The sequence below is a fragment of the Chelonia mydas genome, chromosome 5 (assembly GCF_015237465.2).
Source record: "Chelonia mydas isolate rCheMyd1 chromosome 5, rCheMyd1.pri.v2, whole genome shotgun sequence".
NCBI classification, from domain to species: Eukaryota; Metazoa; Chordata; order Testudines; family Cheloniidae; genus Chelonia; species Chelonia mydas.
The window spans coordinates 90,044,068-90,064,923 of NC_051245.2; the positions used below are offsets into that span (position 1 = coordinate 90,044,068).

The 20,856-nt window shown below is 42.0% G+C and overlaps 1 protein-coding gene across 3 annotated transcripts in view; it reads left to right on the forward strand.

The window, feature by feature from the left end:
• The window catches only part of LOC119566677, a 112,156-nt gene extending 92,331 nt beyond the window's left edge, over positions 1–19,825 (forward strand). For all 3 annotated transcript variants that reach the window (XM_043546488.1, XM_043546486.1, XM_043546489.1), the window contains 2 exons: positions 6,034–6,144; positions 17,470–19,825. In XM_043546488.1, the coding sequence (XP_043402423.1) occupies positions 6,034–6,144; positions 17,470–17,587 (229 nt within the window). In that variant the 3' untranslated portion in view covers positions 17,588–19,825. The remainder of the gene's footprint in view (positions 1–6,033; positions 6,145–17,469) is intronic.
• The last annotated feature ends 1,031 nt before the right edge of the window (positions 19,826–20,856 follow it).

Below are 20,856 nucleotides of genomic sequence, written 5' to 3' on the forward strand. Positions count from 1 at the left end.
GAGATAGGCAAAGGCAGCAGGTCCTAACCCCTTGCCTGTGATGAGTGGCCATTACAGACTGCAGTCTGCCCCAGTGAGCAGTGGCTGGATGATGACTGGCAGTAGCCACTGAGGCAAGGTGGGTTTAGAGGGTTGGGGGTTCCCTTGGGACGGGAGACCCAGAGTGTGAGGACACTGCCAGGGGACAGCACCCCAGGGTGAGGAGGCACCAGGGTCTGGGAGGGACACGGGGCCAGTGGCTGGTGAGACACTGGCCTGCAGAGGGCGCTCCGGAGGCTGTAAAGAGCTAATTCCTGAGACGACCAGCAGGAGGCGCCGCACCGGTGAGTCATCGCCTCGCTACATAGTCTGTGAGCCATTGTTTGGGAATCCCCGGGTTAGAGGACCTGGATGCCATAGGGAAGTGGCAATGGGAAACAGAGCCTTCCAACTCTAGGCTCTTTGGGCTCTTCATGAAATGAATTTGGCCATTGGCTGTGTGGCTATCTTACTTCATGTAACTTACAGTCTAAGAAATTTCCTGATTTGAATCCACCACCTTTGGGTTTTTTCTTTCTTTTGTTCTTTCTTCTAAACTACATTGTTTTAAATTCAGTGAGAAGTTCAGTATATGGGGAAATGTGCAAAAACTGAATAACTTATGACCTCTAAGATCCATTTAAAAAAGAGAATGTTAAAAATTCAAGTTATACTTTAAGCCCAAATGGCTTAATCTTTATTCTTTGTGCGATTTAATTCAGCTATCTCTGAGGGTACCTCTAAACTTTGAGCTGGAGGTGTAAATTCCAGCTCAAGGAGACATACCCATGCAAGCTCTGACCGTGTTAGCGGTAAAAATAGAGTGTAGCCATGGCCACATGAGGGGCTAACGGCCCCAGGTATGTGCCTTGCATCTCTGATGGATACGTACTTGGGACGTCTAGCTCCTCCTGTTGCTTAGACCTTGGGGGCTATGAGAGCTAGTGTAGGTGTGTCCTCTCAAATTGGAAATTACACCTCCAATTCGAAGTCTAGGCATAACCTGAGAAAAGAGGGGCATAGAAAAAAGTCACTGAAAAAGTATGAAGCCCCCTAATTCTGGTAGAAAGGAGATGCCCCCAACAGGATGAACAAGTATGTTAAAAATATTTATATACATAGTCTTTAGGTTTGTCTGGAATTGGATCTCTGAGCCATTCCCTCATACACAGTTGCAGAGGGAATTTTTTCTAATGCTTATTAAATCTACTGCACAGTCATACACAGGATTTTGAAAATGCCAGAGAATTGGGTGTTGTAGGATATGGACCTTTCAGGTCCCCTCTTCAACTTTCTCTGTCTTTGTACTGCCTAAAACAAAAGGGCTTTTTTGGTTTTTGTTATTAATGGGTTCTGCTATTGTCAAGGCTGATTCCCCACTCTGGCACTTTGAGTGCGGAAGATGGCGGCCTGCAAGGATTCTAAAAAAATTAATACTGGCCTGGCACTCCAGGCTGGTATTAAACTCCCAAGGTCACAGCTTCTCTCTGACCTTGGATGGGTAGATGCTGCCACCACCCAAGTGCAAAAAAACCACCACCCTTTTGAGAACCCAGGAAGGAACACTTGGGAATTCCTTCCTGTGGAGTACCTTCAAGCCCTTTCACCCCACTTCCTAGGAAGAGCTGAGGGGGAAAAAAAAAAGGAAATCAGCTGTTGCCACCAACTAATTAAACATATGCACAAACCTCTTAAGGACACAAAATCCAATCCTGTTCTTAAAAACGGTAAATGAATCCTTCTAGGTATGGACGATGAATTTTCATACCTGGTCCAAACTTTACGCGGCATTCCAGCTGCCCCCATCTCTTCAGCCCGGAGAGAACAACAGAGACAAAGGGAAAGCTTTTCTCCCATTTTAAAAAGTTCTAGCCTTCCCACTGGCTCTTTTGGTCAGGTGCCCACTCCCTTTTCTTTACTTGGGGGACTTTTTAACCCTTTACAGGTAAAGCAAGCAGCCACCAAGAGGGACTTTATAGCTAACTGGCTGGCTTCATTTATCACAGCTTTATACAAACCCTTTCGGCTAACTAGTTGACCCTGGCAAGGCAGCCCATGTTGTAAGATTTTCCATAGTTTGTGTTATGGGGTGGGAAGTCATGGCACATTGATTCCCTTGATTCTAGACCTGAGGGTGCAAATCATCAAATCTATCTTAAATAATAAGGGAGGAGATTGGGCCCCAGACCCATTGACAGAATTTCCCCTCCCAGAGCATAACTGGGTTAGCAGAGACCAAGGGCAGAGACCAGGTTGTTGGGAGCCGTCAAACCACAAAAGCACACAGCCTCAACAGGGGTGACCCACAGGGTTAACTGTGTGGGTCATATGTCTCCTTACACCAGGAGGAAGAGGAGGAATAAACCCAGCTTCCCTGATAGTATGATATGGGGGAATCTTCGTGAGGGGATTCCTGTGGATTTTTCCTTCCCTCAGCCCATTCCCGTATGCTTTACCATAGGAAAAAGATCTGGTCCAATCATACATAAGCGTACATAACAGTACAATTTACTTACATAGCACATTTTAAACAAGGCATCTTTTTGTTATTACATTTATTTTCTCCAGCTGGCTTTCCATGTTTCCATTACACATCTTTGTGTTATTCTGTGGCTAGAAAACCCAGGAAAAATAATTTAAATGAAGTGTCTCTGTGTGATGGGGCGGGGGGGGGGGGGAGTTACATTTTGTAACAACTGAGAATATGTAACTCATACATGAATACTAGGTTTGTATGATTCAGTTATAAAAATTTCTGTTTTTGTTTATACATTTATAGTGAAACAAGGAGCGGCATCTGACTCATTATGGTCATATTTCCTGTATTATAGACACAGACTTTCATATGATTGTAACAAATCAGGTCTATTTTTTAATTAGAAAATTATCTACATTTAAAAAGAAGATGGCCTCACTGATGGAGTTGATGTGCGTCAGAGGCTACAAAGCTCCATGATAACAGATATGTTGCCAGCAGGTGTAATGTGGGTGCTCTCTTTTCATCACATCTCCATGTTTTCAGAGGTTAAAAGCCTGCTAATTAAAACAGAGAGGAGAATAGGCTAAAGAACTGAAAAGTATTTTAAGTACATTTTCAATTTCCAGTCCTGAATCATAGATTCAATGCATTAAGATTCTGCATTGTGTTTTCTAGCAATGTCTCCATTTTGTTGGCTTTTATGTTTCTTTAATATAGTTCAGTTCTACAGGAATATCTAGTTTGTTTTTGTCCATTTATATACGACTCTGATATTTTAAATAAAATGTCCAGTTGATTCAGATTTTTAGTATTCTTTCTTCTGTGATCCAAGAGGATTACAGTGCCTTTGTCCTTGTTGCTGGCCTTTTAGTAATTATATGTAGCTTGCTACTGTGGTATAAATTATAGCAGTAATTTTGATGCAACTTCATAGCACTGGGTTCCCTCCACTGTCTGTCGTCCTCCTACTATCCATTGACTCTGAGGAAGAGCTCAACACCTAGTAGCGTCAGACCCAAAGAGTACATGTCAGTTAGCTATGCCTCATCAATCAATTATATGGACGGAACATTTCCAACCCTTTAATTACTAACAGAGTTTGTTTTATCATATTAGTCTGTGCTATTTTAATATTGAATGAGGATGAAAGAAAACATTAGTTATTTATAAATAGGTTTAAGTTGCCGTTCCAATATTTTATCCTACAGTGAAACCTGTTTTAAGTAACCATTTGAGACTTACAAAAAAACCACATTTGCTTGATAGTAGTCTCCTAATATAGGTGACATGGAATTGTACTGTCTGTGGACTAGCTTTTGACATAACAATCTGCCCTGACTGAGTTAGAGGGGGCATGTAGCTGCACTGTCTAGCAGTAGACCAGTGACAATCTTCCCAAGACTTTCGAAGTCACAGTTCGTTCCCTGGTTTCCACCTTGTTCCAGAGGGAAGTATTCCATGCTGTCTGTTTACAGGCATTGTCCTCCAAACGAGCTCAGCTGTACTTGCTGGTGCATAAGGGAAGAGACTGAGTCACCACTCCACTTTTTCCCTGTTTGTGCCAGCCCACTCATGTAGTGCGAATAGTGGGCCTGCAGAGGTTGATCTCTTCCTTTGCTGTGACCAGCCCCTTTACTCTTCTGCACAAATGCAAAGGACAGATGATGATCTTGCCTTCGTTTAGTGATATTTAGAGTGATCTCTTATGACAAGAAGTTACCTATGAAGAGTGAGATCTTGCATAGAACAAATTGTCATCACAAGTCAAAATATACAAAGTAAATATCCTTAAATCAAACTCTAAGTTTAATAAAGCAGCATTTTTTTTACATTGTCTCTTTTGATAATTTTGGTTATTGATGGAAATATTTTTCATTGGTTTGTTAGTATAAGGTGAAATCTTACCAACATTTACCGATTTAAAAAAAACAAACAAAAAAACCCCAACCTATTCCTTTCAAACCTAAATGTATAGTATGCAAGATTTTAATCTTCTCATGCTTACATTTGGAAAATAATGAACAAGTAGATGTCATAAATTAACAAGTTGCTCAAAACTGCAGCAGAAATGCCTCTTTTTAGATCAATTAGTGGAATCTAATGGACAATTTTTTGTCTCCTAAGAGGAAAATATCCTTTTACTCAAGATTGTGAAGTTTAGTCTCTGGGGGTGGAATCCTGGCTCCATTGAATTCAATGGCAAAACTGCCATTGATTTCTGTGGGCTAGGATTTTATCCCTTGCTTCCACTAATCATACACACTGGCACAATCTCAGTTACTAAATGCTACTGAGCGTAGAGATGCTAAGAGCACCCAAAACTTTTATTCTTCTGAGGTTTCAATCTATTTTAGTGGGAGTTTTGGAAGGAAGAGTGAGTTCTTGATCTTCACCCAGGGATCAGTATATTTATACATCTCTAGAATGCATAACAGCTCTTCACCAGGAATGTGCCATTTAACAATCCTTTTTCAGCATTGTGTGCATATATAGATCAAATGGCACCCATCTGTATCAGAAAGGATACCTGCAACCCAGTGTGGAGGAGGGCAGTGTTTGTGCAGCCAGCCTTCTCCAAGGGCTCGTCCAACGGAGGGCAGCATTAATTTGCAATTGGAATCTGATGGTGGATGCTGCTAAGGGATTTATTATTTTTATAGCTGTAGCGCCTAGAGGCCACAGTTAGGACTTGGGGACCAGATGTACTATGCAGTGTATAAACACATGCAATGAAAAATGGTATGTGCCCTGAAGATCTTGCAGTGTAAGACCCCATCCTGCACTGAAAACCATGTGGGTGCAGGGAGGTTTTGGGCCCAAATATTAGAGGAGACACAGCATGCATATAGAGCAAACTGACTGGGGGAGCACAAGGTAAAAGTGAGACAATTATGACTAGTGTAATACAGAGCAGGCTCCATCTGTGTGTATCCCAAGTACCCTAGGACATCCCCCGCCCTTCCTTGGTTACTGCAGCCCACTTCTCAGGTTACAGTGGCTATCTGCAGGTCCCCTGGCAGAGCAGGGTTCAGGGCATCTTTCAGAAAATGAATGAATCATGAGTAAAATTTTAAACTCATAAATGACTGCACTTTACAATTTGAAATGTTCATGTTGGTGGATGGTCTCAGAAGTCTCTCTATGCTTTTTTTTTTTTTTTTAAAGACCCACAACTAAGTTGTTTAAACTGGGAGTATGGAGTAGTATCCTTTGCTAATACTGAGAGCTATAATCAGAAGTTTGGCTTCAAGGAGGTTAGAACTCTGTCAACTTCCCTGACAGAGCTTTTAAGCTCCACCAGCTTTATAGGTATGGATGTTTCTGCCTTTTATTTTTCTAAACCAGGGAAAATAAAATATAAATCTGAATGTATGTTTTTATATTTCTTTATGCAATATATACTTATATTTTTCTAGCAGTGAGACCACATTTTTCTGAGATTTATTTATAGGTCTCTGTGTGGAGAACAAAGAGGTGTTTTTCAAGAGCCTGCACAGAACTTGAAATTAATCTTTTTTTTTATTCTTGGGTTTAAGGGTCTGCTTGTTGGCCAGCTTCTGCCATATCAGCTTGGAATGTGTGAAGCTCAGTTTCTGCAAGGATGTTACTCTGGAGGCAGTTAAAAAACTCTGCAAAAACTGTAAAAGGTAAGAGCTTCGGCTTTACACAGCTGAGGGGTTATTTATTTATTTATTTATCCTGTCAGTGCTTGGCTGAAATACTAAGCTATTCTATCAGACAGACTTTGATCCTGATAAATTAATGGGGAATCTACAGCCAACAGTAAGTTTTTTTTATATATGTTTTCCATTCATAATAGGTGCTGTTAAGATATCTGTATTCAAATGTTTTACATGCCCTTTTAAATAGCTTTTAAAAACTGCAGAGGCTGATGCAACTCTCAGTGACTTTTCATACAGTACTTCAGGCGTCTACTTCCATTTACCATGTTTTTAACACTAATAAGAGAAATGTAATCTGCAGAACATAAGCTTGTATTGTATTTTTTTAAATCAACATTGTTACATCTGAAAACACTCAGGCCTTGTCTACATTACGAAATTACTCCAATTTTACAGAAGTTGATTTTTGGGAACAGATTGTACAAAGTCGAGTGCATGCGTCCACACTAAGCACGTTAATTTGGCGGTGTGCGTCCACAGTACCGTGGCAAGCGTCGACATTCTGAGTGGTACACTGTGGGTAGCTATCCCGCAGTCCCCGCTGCCCATTGGAATTCTGGGCTGAGCTCCCAATGCCTGATGGCGCCAAAAATTTGTCGTGGGTGGTTATGGGCAAATGTCATCAGTCAACCCTCCCTCCGTGAAAGCAACGGCAGACAATCATTTTGCACCCTTTTCCCTGGATTGCCCAAGCAGATGCCATAGCACGGCAAGCATGGAGCCTGTTCAGCTCACCGCAGCAGTTATGACCATTGTAAACACCTCACGCATTATTGTGCAGTTTATGCAGAACCAGAACCTGAAAAACCAGGCGAGGAGGCGACAGCAGCGCTGTGATCAGAGTGATGAGGACATGGATACAGATTTCTCTAAAACAGTGGTCCCTGGCAATTTGGAGATCATGGTGTTAATGGGGCAGGCTCATGCCGTGGAATGCCGATTCTGGGCCCGGGAAACAAGCACAGACTGGTGGGACCGCATAGTGTTGCAGGTTTGGGATGACTCCCAGTGGCTCCAAAACTTTCGCTTGCGTAAGGGCACTTTCATGGAACTTTGTGACTTGCTTTCTCCTGCCCTGAAGCGCAAGAATACCAAGATGAGAGCAGCGACTGGCAATAGCCATGGAAGCTTGCAATGCCAGACCACTACCGGTCAGCCAGGAATCAATTTGGAGTGGGCAAATCTACTCTGGGGGTTGCTGTGATGCAAGTAGCCAACGCAATCATTGAGCTGCTGCTATCAAAGGTAGTGATGCTGGGAAATGTGCAGGTCATAGTAGATGGCTTTGCTGCAGTGGGATTCCCTAACTGTGGTGGGGCTATAGACAGAACGTATATCCCTATCTTGGGACCGGACCACCAGGGCAGCCAGTACATAAACCGCAAGGGGTATTTTTCAGTGGTGCTACAAGCACTGGTGGATCACAAGGGACGTTTCACCAACATCAACGTGGGATGGCTGGGAAAGGTTCATGACGCTTGTGCCTTCAGGAACTCTGGTCTGTTTAAACGGCTGCAGGAGGGGATTTACTTCCCAGATCAGAAAATAACTGCTGGGGATGTTGAAATGCCTATAGTTATCCTTGGGGACCCAGCCTACCCCTTAATGCCCTGGCTCATGAAGCTGTACACAGGCACCCTGGACAGTAGTAAGGAGCTGTTCAACTATAGGCTGAGCAAGTGCAGAATGGTGGTAGATTGTGCATTTGGACATTTAAAGCATCGCTGGCGCAGTTTACTGACTCGCTCAGACCTCAGCGAAACCAATATTCCCATTATTATTGCTACTTGCGGTGTGCTCCACAGTCTCTGTGAGAGTAAGGGGAGGTGTTTATGGCGGGGTGGGAGGTTGAGGCAAATCGCCTGGCCACTGAATACGCGCAGCCAGACACCAGGGCAATTAGAAGAGCACAGCAGGAAGCGCTGCGCATCAGAGAAGCTTTGAAAACCAGTTTCATGACTGGCCAGGGTACTGTGTGACACTTCTGTTTGTTTCTCCTTGATGAAAACCAACCCCCTTGGTTGACTCTAATTCCCTGTAAACCACCCGCCCTCCCCTCTTCGATCACAGCTTGCTTGCAAAGGAAATAAAGTCACTATCGTTTAAAAACCATGTATTCTTTATTAATTGATTATAAAAATAGGGAGATAACTCACAAGGTAGCTTGGGTGGGGGTATGGGAGGAGGTAGGAGGGAAGGAAAAGGCCACTTCAAAACTTGTTGAATGACAGGCTTCTGTTGCTTAGGCTGTCCACTGGGGTGGAGTGGTTGGATTCCCGGAGCCTCCCCCCACTGCGTTCTTGGGCGTCTGGGTGAGGAGGCGGCAGTCTGTAATCCTGCTGCTGTTCCTGAACTTCCACCAGACACCGGAGCATGTCCGTTTGATCCCTCAGTAGCCCTAACATTGCATCCTGCCTCCTCTGATCTTCCTGCCGCCACCTCTCATCTTGATCGTCCCTCCTGTCCTCATGTTCATTGGCCGCTTTCCTGTACTGTGCTACTGTGTCCCTCCACACGTTCTACTGAGCTCTGTCTGTGCTGGACGACTGCATGAGCTCAGAGAACATTTCACCACGCATGCGGGTTTTTTTTTTGCTGCCTTATCTGAGATAGCCTTTGGGACGGAGGAGGGAGGCTTGAAACATTTGCAGCTGCAGGAGGAGAAAAAAGTGAGTGAAGTATTTAAAAAGATACATTTTACAGAACAATGGCAATACTCTTTCACGGTGAACAACACTATTCACATTACATAGCACATGTGATTTCGGTACAAGGTCGCATTTTGCATCTTATATTGAGTGCCTGCAGCTTTGGTGTTAGAGATCACACACGCAGTGCCGGGCAACAGAATTCAGCTTGCAGGCGGCCATGGTAAGCCGTAGTCTTTCGGCTTCTGCGACCTTCATAACAGCAGCGCCCTCCTTTCCCATGCCAACCAAAGCCCGTTGAGTTGGCCATTTAGTGCTGCGGTTTTCGTGTTAACGTGCAGCAGCAGAAACCAAATTAACCCCCCCCCCCATCCGATTCTCTGGGATGATCGCTTTACCCCTCCCCCCACCACGTGGCTAGTATCAGGGAAGATCACTGCTAGCCAAACATGAACAGCTCAGCACCAGTTCCCCCCCCCCCACTGCTTGGTTAACTGTGGGGAGGATTTATTTTCAGCCACAGGCAAACAGCCCAATAGGAACGGCCACCTCTGAATGTCCCCTTAATTAAATTCCCGTATTTCAACCAGGTTACCATGAACGATATCACTCTCCTGAGGATAACACAGAGAGATAAAGAACGGATGTTGCTTGAATGCCAGAAAATACCAAGACCATACACTGCCAGGCTTTGTCATGCAGTGATACCAGATTACTTGCTACTAGCATGGCGCGGTAAAGTGTCCTACCATGGAGGACGGAATAAGGCTGCTCTCCCCAGAAACCTTCTACAAAGGCTTTTAGAGTACCTCCAGGAGAGCTTCATGGAGATGTCCCTGGAGGATTTCCACTCCATCCCCCAGACACGTTAACAGACTTTTCCAGTAGCTGTACTGGCCACGAATGCATCCCAAATCCTCAGGGCAAATTAATCATTAAAAAAGGCTTGCTTTTAAAACATGTATTATATTTTAAAAGATACACTCACCAAAGGTCCCTTCTCCGGCTTGGTTGGGTTGGGAGGGTATTCCAGTCAGGGTGATAAAAAGATCCTGGCTGTCGGAAAGAACGGTGTGCTGTGTGTTCTCCTCAAGCTCGTCCTCCTCCTCATCTTCCCCATCCGCAAAATCCTCAGGCATGGCAGAGAGTACCCCATCATCGGAGTCCACGGACAGGGGTGGGGTAGTGGTGGCGGCCCCCCTCCCCAGAATTGTATGCAGCTCAGCATAGAAGCAGCATGTCTGGGGCTCTGTCCCGGAGCGTCCGTTTGATTCTTTGGTTTTCTGGTACGCTTGTCTGAGCTCCTTACGTTTCACGTGGCACTGTGTTGCATCCCTGCTGTAGCCTCTGTCCATCATGGCCTTGGAGATTTTTTGAAATGTTTTGGCATATCGTCTTTTGGAATGTAGTTCTGATAGCACGGATTCGTCTCCCCATACAGCGATCAGATCCAGTACCTCCCGTTCGGTCCATGCTGGAGCTCTTTTTCGATTCTGGGACTGCATGGTCACCTGTGCTGATGAGCTCGCCTGGCCAAACAGGAAATGAGATTCAAAAGTTCCCGGGGCTTTTCCTGTACACCTGGCCAGTGCATCCAAGTTCAGAGTGCTGTCCAGAGCGGTCACAATGGTGCACTTTTATCTTTTAAATAGCTGCCGGAGGCCAATACTGTCGAATTGCATCCACACTAACCCTAATTCGAAACGGTGATGTCGATTTCAGCGCTAATCCCCTCGTCGGGGAGGAGTACAGAAATTGGTTTTAAGAGCCCTTTATGTTGGAAAAAATGGCTTTGTGTGGACGGGTGCAGGGTTAATTTGATTTAACGCTGCTAAATTCAATATAAACTCATAGTGTAGACCAGGCCTCAGAATAGGTGCAAGTGACCCAGCTTTCTCACTATAGATATGAGCTGATATAATTAACCATAGAAATACAGAACAAAGTGATACTAATCTTTACATCGCTGGTGAAAGAAAGCAAGCAAGCTCTGATGTTGTGTTTATGGTGTATAATGAAAGTATCACACCTGGAGAGGTGAAACTGAGGTGATAGTCACTTCAGGATTTTAGTATATCTTTAAAGTGGGGCTGCAGTTGTAAGTGACTTCTGTCTTAAAAACCTGTACCTTTCCTGAGTTACTAACCATGATCAAAACATGATCCTGATCCTGCAGTGAGTTATACGCAGGGAGGCACTTGTGCCTGCAAGGATCTCAGGCTCCACATGGCCCCTGAACTGTGCCAAATCCTGGGAGTGAGGAATGCTGGCCAAACAGCTCTCCCAGCTGGCCAATGGGTGCCAGAAAGTCCCAGGGAGAGGAGTTACCTATTGTCCCTTGGCAAATGCCTCCCTTCCTTGCTATTAGGACTGTCCCCTTTTCAGCGCCTGCCTCATCAATGTTCCCCACCTGTTGATGTGGGTGGGTGGCACTTTGATTGCAAAATATTTGATGTAAGAGGTAGGAGAAGGGACAGGTTAATTTTTAGATGCTGTGGTGAGTTTTCAGAGCTGGCATTTACAAAACCTGGACTTGAAAACTCCATTGCTTTGCTGTGGAAGCCATAGAGAACAGAATAAATGTGTCTCCAAGTCTCATTTACCGTCACTTTTCTTATTATAGCCAAAGTTTAAAAGAAAAGGTTTATTAAAAACAAAAACCAAACTCAGCTCTGTGATTGGTTCACAGTGTATTGTTTAATTAACAAATGTAGCTGCTTTTGTTTTTGGATTGTCTGCAAAGAACTTTCATTGTTCTTAAATTTATTATTATTCAGAATTATTTGCTACGTTGTCACTGCAAATAATCATTGGTTTGTAGTGTGTATATAAACGAGACCATTGTGAGTTTTTGAAATTTGAGCTGTCTTAGTTTTGATTGGACATACAAGGTCACCTGTTATGATTCAGTTCTGTGACTGAGTAATTATGATGGCCAGTCTATCCTACAGAAATAACTGACAAGCAGAGCTGGCTATAACTTGTTAAATATCATGTAGTTAGAATACAACAGAGGTTACAATATGGACATGTCCAAAAGCCTTAGCACAGTTTCACAACCCCGTTAAAACACTGGGTTAGGCTCTGCTCCTGTCTGTGTTAAAATTCTAACTGTATAGTAACCAAGTCAGTGGAGAACTGTTATATTTGGGTCTTGAAACTCAGTTGTTTTTGTAGAATAGGATCATATTTCCATTCCAACTACTCCTGTGTACAGAGTCTAAATTTGCTTTCTGTGTAAATTCTCCAGTATTCACTTAAAATTCACTGTTTAAGCAAACACGAGTATCAGTATCATCTTTGCCAGAATATTTGTGGTAACAGGTTGTGTGCAAAGTCTAAGCAAATATATGTAAATATTTGAACAAATATTAGTTGAAAATCGTTAAGTGTTCTCCAGTTCTAGAACATTATGCTCAACATCTATATCTGCCAGGTTAATGTACAAACTTTAGAGGGAATATTTACTTCATTCATGGAATGGCGGGGGGTCACAAGAACACCAGCTTTATTTCATAGTGATTATTGGAGGGGAGTACAGGAAGAACCTAGTAGTAAGAAATTCACTGCATTTTGAGATAAAACCTGTCTGTTAAAAAGAAATGGCACCCCCAACAGAGTTCACATTTTTATTTTTTCTATCCAATCCTTTATCAATGACATGCATTCTTTATTTTACCATTTATAAAACATTTATAGTGTAAAAATATAAAAGGCCTTTATGGGCCTTGATGGGAAAGGAGGATCTCTTAAAATGCTTAGAAATACTGAAAGATTTTTCCAGCTCATTTGTTAAAGAACCTATGTGAGCATCTCACGCCTTAATTTACATGCCATGAGTATGTGGTTCTATATTACATTCCAGAAGAATTAGTGTAGTTTTACAGCTTTGTAAATCTTATTTGGTTTGTCTTACTTTGCTGTTCTGAGTCATGTAACCTTTAATCTTCTTTGGTGTAAAAGAACAGATGAACCTCTTTTAACACTTCCTCATTGAGAAGATTCTTGAGAGATACCATAATCACATTCCTGTTCTTTCCTTTTCTGCCCATATTGTACCAACACTTTTTCCTTGTAAACACAAGGAAATAATTATTTGCTGTTTTGAAGGGAACTTTTTCTGTCCTGAATTGGGAGTGCCAAAGAATTGTTTAGGCCTAGAGTACTCAAGTTGCTTGTATTCTCCATTTTGCAGCATTTAGATGTAACCAGGCATATGGACACAGTAGAAATTGTTAGGGTACATTTTAATATAGAACAAAAGTACGGCCCTGTTGAGAAGGAACTGTCCTTTTTTCAGTATAGTATATGTTCAGTGTAAAAATCTCAGCAAGAATTTTACCTAGATCCTCATTCTGCTCTTATTTTAAGGTACAGTGAGTTTCAAATGCTGTATACAGAAGCAGTTTCAAATGCAGTTCTTAATCATTCTGATTAAATTACATAGGTATGTTAGTCCAATACAACACAGTACAGCTGGTTTTCGTTCCAGTGTGGTTTTGAGGTCATGAGGAAGAAGTGTTTGCTGGTAACAGAGAAGGAAGTGCACTAAAGGACAAACTTAAATTATTTTCCCTGGTATTTTATGCAGTCATTCTGTTTGTAGTTCTTTTGCTGAGTTTGGTAGCAGTTTGGTTTGGTAGCAGAAAGAATGTGTGGACAACATGGAGGAGATTCATGCTTCAGATTGGAGAGGAGAATTTTGGTTTAATTTAGATTTCATTTTTGCCGGTGGAGGAGGAAATAGTAGGTGATAAGTCAATAGGCAATGTCCTCCTATTTTCAGTTTTCTCTCCACAGATCAGAACTCTCTTGAGAGGCAATCCAATGACATCCACAGTATGGTCCATAAGAGGTCTTGGCAGATTGAATCCTAGATGTGTGTTTTCCAGAAGCCAGCCAGGCCAGATGACAGTGGAAAGACAAAGGATCTCTTCGCAAAAGCATATATTTCCTGCAGATCTTTCTGAATTCTGCAAGTTTGAGGGTGAAAGCTACAGATATACCCAAATAAAAAAAACAACAGAGTAAGAGGGCCAAAAAAGTGCCAGCATGGCTAAACAACAAGTTAAAAAGTAGTTAAAGGCATAAACTTTAAAAAGCTGAAGTTAAATCGTATTGAGAAAAATAGAAAGGAGCGTAAACTCTGGCAAGTGAAGTCTAAAAATATATTTAGAAAGGCCAGAAAAGAATTTGACGAACTGCTAACCAAAGACTCAAAAATTAACAGCATTTTTTTTAAGTACATCAGAAGCAGGAAGCCTGCTAAACAACCAGTGGGGCCACTGGATGATCAAGATGCTAAGGGAGCACTCAAGGAAGATAAGGCCATTGCGGAGAAACTAAATGAATTATTTGAATCGGTCTTCATGGCTGAGGATGTGAGGGGGATTCTCAAACCTGAGCCATTCTTTTTAGGTGACAAATCTGAGGATCTGTCCCAGATTGAGGTGTCATTAGAGGACGTTTTGGAACAAAATGATAAATTAAACAGCAATAAGTCACCAGGACCAGATGGTATTCACCCAAGAGTTCTGCAATTTCAGATTTGAATTCCTTCAGAACTTCTAACTCTGGAATGTAACCTATCATTTAAATCAGCTTCTGTACCAGATGATGACTGGGGGATAGCTAAGGTGACGCCAATTTTTAAAAAAGCTCCAGAGGTGATCCCAGCAATTACAGGCCAGTAAGCCTGACTTCAGTACCGGGCATATTGGTTTAAACTAAAGAACAGAATTATCAGATCTATAGATGAATACGATTTGTTGTGGAAGAGTCAATGGTTTTTGTAAAAGGAAATCATGCCTTACCAATCTACTAGAATTCCTTGAGGGGTTCAACAAGCATATGGACAAGGGTGATCCAGTGGATATAGCGTACTTAGATTTTCAGAAAGGCTTTGACGAGGTCCCTCACAAAAGGCTCTTAAGCAAAGTGAGCTATTATGGGATAATAGGGAAGGTCCTCTCATGGATCGATAACTGGTTAAAAGATAGGAAACAAAGTAGGAAAAAATATTCAGTTTTCAGAATGGAGAGAGGTAAACAGTGGTGTTGCCCAGGGGTCTGAACTGGGACCAGTGCTGTTCAATGTATTCATAAATGATCTGGAAAAAGAGGTAAAGAGTGAGGTGGCAAAATTTGCAGATGATACAAAATTACTCAAGATAGTTAAGTCCAAAAGCAGACTGTGAAGAGTTACAAAGGGATCTCACTAAACTGGGTGACTGGTTAACAAAATGGCAGATTAAATTAAATGTTGATAAATACAAAGTAATGCACATGGGAAAACATAATCCCAACTATACATATAAAATGATGGGGGTCTAAATTAGCTGTTACAACTCAAGAAAGACATCTTGGAGTCATTATCCATGTCAATATGCAGCGGCAGTCAAAAAAGCTAACAATGTTGGGAATCAATAGGAAAGGGAATGATGATAAGACAGAAAATATCATATTGCCTCTATATAAATCTATGGTACACCCACATATTGAATACTGCTTGCAGGTCTGGTTACCTCATCTCAAAAAGATATATTGGCATTGGAAAAGGTACAGAAAAGGGGCAACAAAAATGATTAAGGGCATGGACCAGCTTCCATATAAGGAGAGATTAATAAGACTGAGACTTTTCAGCTTGGAAAAGAGACGACTAAGGTGGGATATGCTAGCAGTCTATAAAATCATGACTGGTATGGAGAAAGTAAATAAGGAAGTGTTATTTACTCCTCATAATACAAGAACTAGGGGTCACCAAATGAAATTAATAGGCTGCAGGTTTAAACAAAAGGAAGTATTTATTTTAATTACATTCACACAATGCACAGTCAGCCCGTGGAACTCTTTGCCAGAGGATGTTGTGAAGACCAAGACTATAACAGGGTTCAAAAAGAGCTAGATAAGTTCATGGAGGATAGGTCCATCAATAGCTATTAGCCAGGATAAGCAGGAATGCAAAACCATTCTCTGAAGTGTCCCTAGCCTCTGTTTGGCAGAAGCTGGGAGGGGTGACAGGGGATGGATCACTTGATGATTACCTCTTCTGTTCATTCCTTCTGAAGCATCCGGCATTGGCCACTGTCGGAAGACAGGATACTGAGCTAGATGGACCATTTGTCTGACCCAGTATGGCCATTCTTATGTTCTTCAATGGGGTAAAAGGGCACACACTCATTACTGATGGAAGAATTCAAAGGAAATGCCCCATGTGGAAGCTTGGAATTTCCAATCCCCGTCACAGGGTATTCCTTTTAATTGAGAATTGTTGTCATTCTGGGACAAGTTCTTCTCTCAGACCATTGTAAATTCAGAAAAGTGAGAATATAATTTGTATCCTTTATATCTAAAAAGCATTTAATAAAATATCTCTCAGTACTTTCCTGTTCTTTTTTTTTTTAATTCTCTCTAAATTTTGGAGCCAAGTATCAGAGGGGTAGCCGTATTAGTCTGTATCCACAAAAACAACAAGGAATCCAGTGGCACCTTAAAGGGTATGTCTTCACTACCCACCGGATCAGCGGGCAGCAATCAGTCCAGCGGGGATCGATTTATCGCGTCTAGTCTTGACCATGGAAGTCTTTAAGCCATGATTTGAGGACTTCAATAGCTCAGACATAGGTGAGAGGTTTATTGCAGGAGTGGGTGGCCTGTATTGTGCAGGAGGTCAGACTAGATGATCATAATGGTCCCTTCTGACCTTAATATTTATGAATCTATGAACATTTTACTCTTGTTTAAAGGAGCACTGATATATATGGTATCCACTATTGAATGTTAATACACAAAACATTTGCTTTTTTCATATTCATAATTATAAAGACGGACGGGATTGCTGTGATCATCTAGTCAGACCTCCTGTATAATACAGGCCATAGGACATCCTGGAATTAATTCCTGTGGGAACTAGAGCATGTCTTTTAGAAAACATCCAATCTTGACTTTTGCCACTAACTCCTTACATTATTAAAAATGAAAATAATTAAATCTAATTTACTTTTATCATTATAGGTCCCACTCTGCCCTCAGTTACCTAGGGAGATGCACTTGTGTAACTGAGGGCAGAACTGGGGCCTTGATGTTTACTTTCTGTATTTTATATAGCTTGACTGGTAATTTTATAAACCCAGACTGGTCAATTTCATTTTCTGATTCTCGTACACTACAAATTGTGTTTGTTTAGGTTTCTAATAGTGCACGGGAGAGGGAGAATTATTCTTTTTAAAACATTGTTTAAAATATAAAAATGTTATGTTAAAATAAAATTCTGAAAATTTTATTGGGAGCCTTTTAATATCAGGGCTTGCAACCCTGCCCTCCCACTCAGTTTTTACATTAACAAAACGTAATGTAAATGTTGGGAATAAACTACTTGAGAGCATCTCCTTAATATATCCTTCTCCTGGCATTGGAATATTTTTGGTTGAGTGGCGTGAGGAAGACTAGAAGGGCTCCCTAGTTAGGACCATGAACTTTTATTGGTCATTCCAGAGGCTCACAAACTCCTGATTGATCAGATAGTCGAGGGGCTTTAAAAGGGATCAGTACGATGTCAGGAACCCATTCTGCTTTTGCTGCCAAGTATTCTTTTTCCATCTGTGTTTAATTCTGTTCCTAATGGTCTGCTTTCTCTCTTTCAGGTTGAAGTTGCTTCATCTCTATGGCTGCCGCTTCACTCCTGATCTGGAGTCCATTAAAAAAATCAATAAAACAGTGCAAGTGTATCACAACCTCTGTCCCCCACCTGCTAACATTTAGTTGAATGAGGAACTCTGCCTATTGCTATGGACACCTTGGCTTGTAAATATGACAGTGCTTCAGCAAAGAGATGCTATGTCAGTTAATCTTGTACATATTTTTACCTGTAATCTCAACACAGGACTAGGAACCATGAACTCCTGAACTGTAAACCTGACACTGACTCAGTTTCTAGTTTTGCACAAGTCACTTACCTTCCTCACAGGGGTATTGTGAAGATAATGCATGTGATACATTTTTAAGATGAGAAATACAATCCACATGCTAAATATTACTAAATGTATTATCCTTGCTATTTGATTGGAAAGAATAAAAACGTGGGTCAAAATCAACAATGAAAAAAGGAGTACAGGGTATGTACTGCTGCTCAACTTTTAACTTCTTTGTTTTTGTGGAGTTGTGATGGCTATGTTATGTGTGCACAAACATTTAATTGTTTCACAAGATTTTTTGTGTATGTGTTACTGTTTCCTGTTGTACCTGCAGTCTGCTTGGTGCTTTGCAAACAAATGGCACAACTCTGGCCTAAAGAGCTTAAACTGTCAAAAGACAAAACAAATAGGGAACAACAAACAGGTAATGTGGCCATGTAGTAACTGGTCACATGCTGATCATACAAAGTTTTAATGGCAGAATATATATATATTACACACAAAACTACACTAAAAGAACATTATTAAGATTGCAAAGCTAAGTACTCAAAAGTTAGGAAATGCCAGAATTAAGGTTGCCTGTGCAATTAATAATTATCACCGTTCCTGGCTGCTCTGGGCTATGCTGAGTCCAGTACCGGGCAAGATCAGGGAGATTCTCTCTCCTGTGCTGTAAATGACCCTGCTGCTGTGGCCTGGCAGTGGGGAGGAGAAAGCTGCCTGATTCGAAGGTAGAGTAGAGATCACAAAAGTTGGATCAATGGTGGGGGAGAGGAACAAGGGGCCGGGAACAGAGGCTGGCAGTGGGGTGGAAAGGGAAACTGGGACAGGATGCTGGAGTAGTAGGGGAGGCTAAGACTTGGATCTGGGAGACTGGCTAGGTAAAGAGACTGGGTCTGGAAGCTGGGGGAAGACTGGGACTGGTAACCTTAATTAGGATGCCCTTGTGCATGCCACTGAGAAGAGAATTTAGCCCCAGGAACTCTGTTTAAATACATCTCTTCTCCTGTTTCCCATTTCTGTTAGACAATGTAATTTGACACCTGATATCATCATAACTGTAGCCAAAATTAGTAGGATCCTTGTTTCTCCCCATAATATAACTGATTAACTTATTTGATATGTAGTGGCAAAATGCACAATTTCACATTTCAGAGTGATATTGTTTTATACTGAGTTTAGACTGTGGCCAACATAGCACCAGTGAAACTGATTTTATGTCATATGTACACTTCAAGTTCTGTTCAAACAGAATATTTTAGGTTGTGATATTATGTTAGGTATTCTGTATTCACACACAGGCTCATGATTTCATACCATGCTAGTGTCTTATTCAACCATACATTTTCTGGTGCTGAAACTGGTTTTGAAGTGTGGTTGGAGTTATATTTTGTAGTCAGGGGTGAAAGTAAGCCAGTAGGGGCTGGTACAGCATACCAGTAAAAAGTGGCCGCTGGTACTGGCCCGCATGCAGCCGACGTTAAAATCCTGCTGTGGTAACGCTTTAAGCAGGGTCTTCTGCTGCAGCAGCGCTTTAATGTCGCTGCCCCTTTTGCCCCACCATGGGCCGCCGACCTGGGGCTGGCGATTTAAAAGGGCCTGGGGCTCCAGCTGCTGTGACTGCAGCAGTGGCTGGAGCTCTGAGCCCTTTAAATCGCTGCTGGAGCCCCAGGCGGTGCAGGCCAGGCAGCGCAGATGGGCTGGCTGGGGGATACTATCCCCAGCCCCGCTGCTTCTGCCTGCGGCCCCGCCGCTTCTGAGGGGCAGAGCTGGGCCCCGTACCAGCAAGTGTTGAATGCTATTTTCACCCCTGTTTATAGTGAGACAAAAAGGGACCGAAAATTATCTCTCTGGTATTTCTAAGATGGTTGTAACCTTGGTATCTACCTATTGAATTCATATGACTGCTTCTTTCTGTCTCCAGGATAAAAGCTACACTTACAGGGCTGTAGAAGTGATATTTTGTTTTTGAATATTAAATTAGGCTAGCGCTGTACTCAAGCAGCACATCTGTCTAACAATAGGTGCATAATTTCAGAACAAAGCCTTGTTTTGCCATTTCCTGCTGGGAATCCTGCCCTCAATACCCACTGTTAGGACTCATAAAATGATTCATCTTTTGTTTTGTTGTATCTGTGTCAGTTTGTTTGAATGGCATGTTTGAACTCTCTGATTAGAAACATGGGTGCCAAGCAGGATAGGTTGAAATTGGCTGATTGTATAATACTGTAGGTACCATCTGTTTTGAAGGATTTACCTCTTCCATGACAGTGCTAAATGACTGCATACTTCGTCTTGTTGCTTGAGTTTAATCTGCCAAATTAAAACTTCTGTAGCAGTGGAAGAAAGAAAGGCACAAAATACCATATTCTGCACTCAGTTATAACCACTGACTACAGAAGGGGTTGCAGTCAAATAACTAAAGGCAGAATTTGGAGAAAATGTAACAGTTACATATGGCTCTTGCAAATATTGCTTTTATAGGGCCTGCTCCAAAGCCTCCTGAAGTCAGTAGAAAGACTTCCATTGACTTCACAGGGCTTTGGATCAGAAACATTGTGGAGTGAGGTGGGAATGTCTTGTATTGCTATTTATTACTTATATCATCTTAGATGTTCAGGGTGCTTTACAAAACAAAGAAAGTAGGAAGCCCTAGTCTAAAAAGTTTAAAACCTAAGGAAGATGAGAATAGGAAAAGGCAACACATGGAAGGATTGAGAACAAGGTGTAAAATCAGGACTAATAAAGGACCAAAGTAATGTCCAGCTATACTCTATGTGATAGCATATCCATGGTAGACCATGCCTCTGGAGACATGTAATCATGAAAGAGTGAATCTGACTATGCCCAAGATACAAGATTACCAAGAAGTATAATCTAGTGAACAGCATATGGCAACAAAGACAAACAAGACAGGGTGTACATGTTGATTATGAGTTTGAGATATCACGGTCTGGTGAGGCAAACTCAACCCACAAATAAAAGTACTTCAGCTCAACAGGTTGTCAACGTCAAAAGCCAGTGCCTAGAAATTCCTGTTATCAAAGGGCTGGCAGGCATAAGCAAGATAAGTTTGTTTCATTTTGATGAGGGAACAACTGCAGTCTGCTTTAAAGC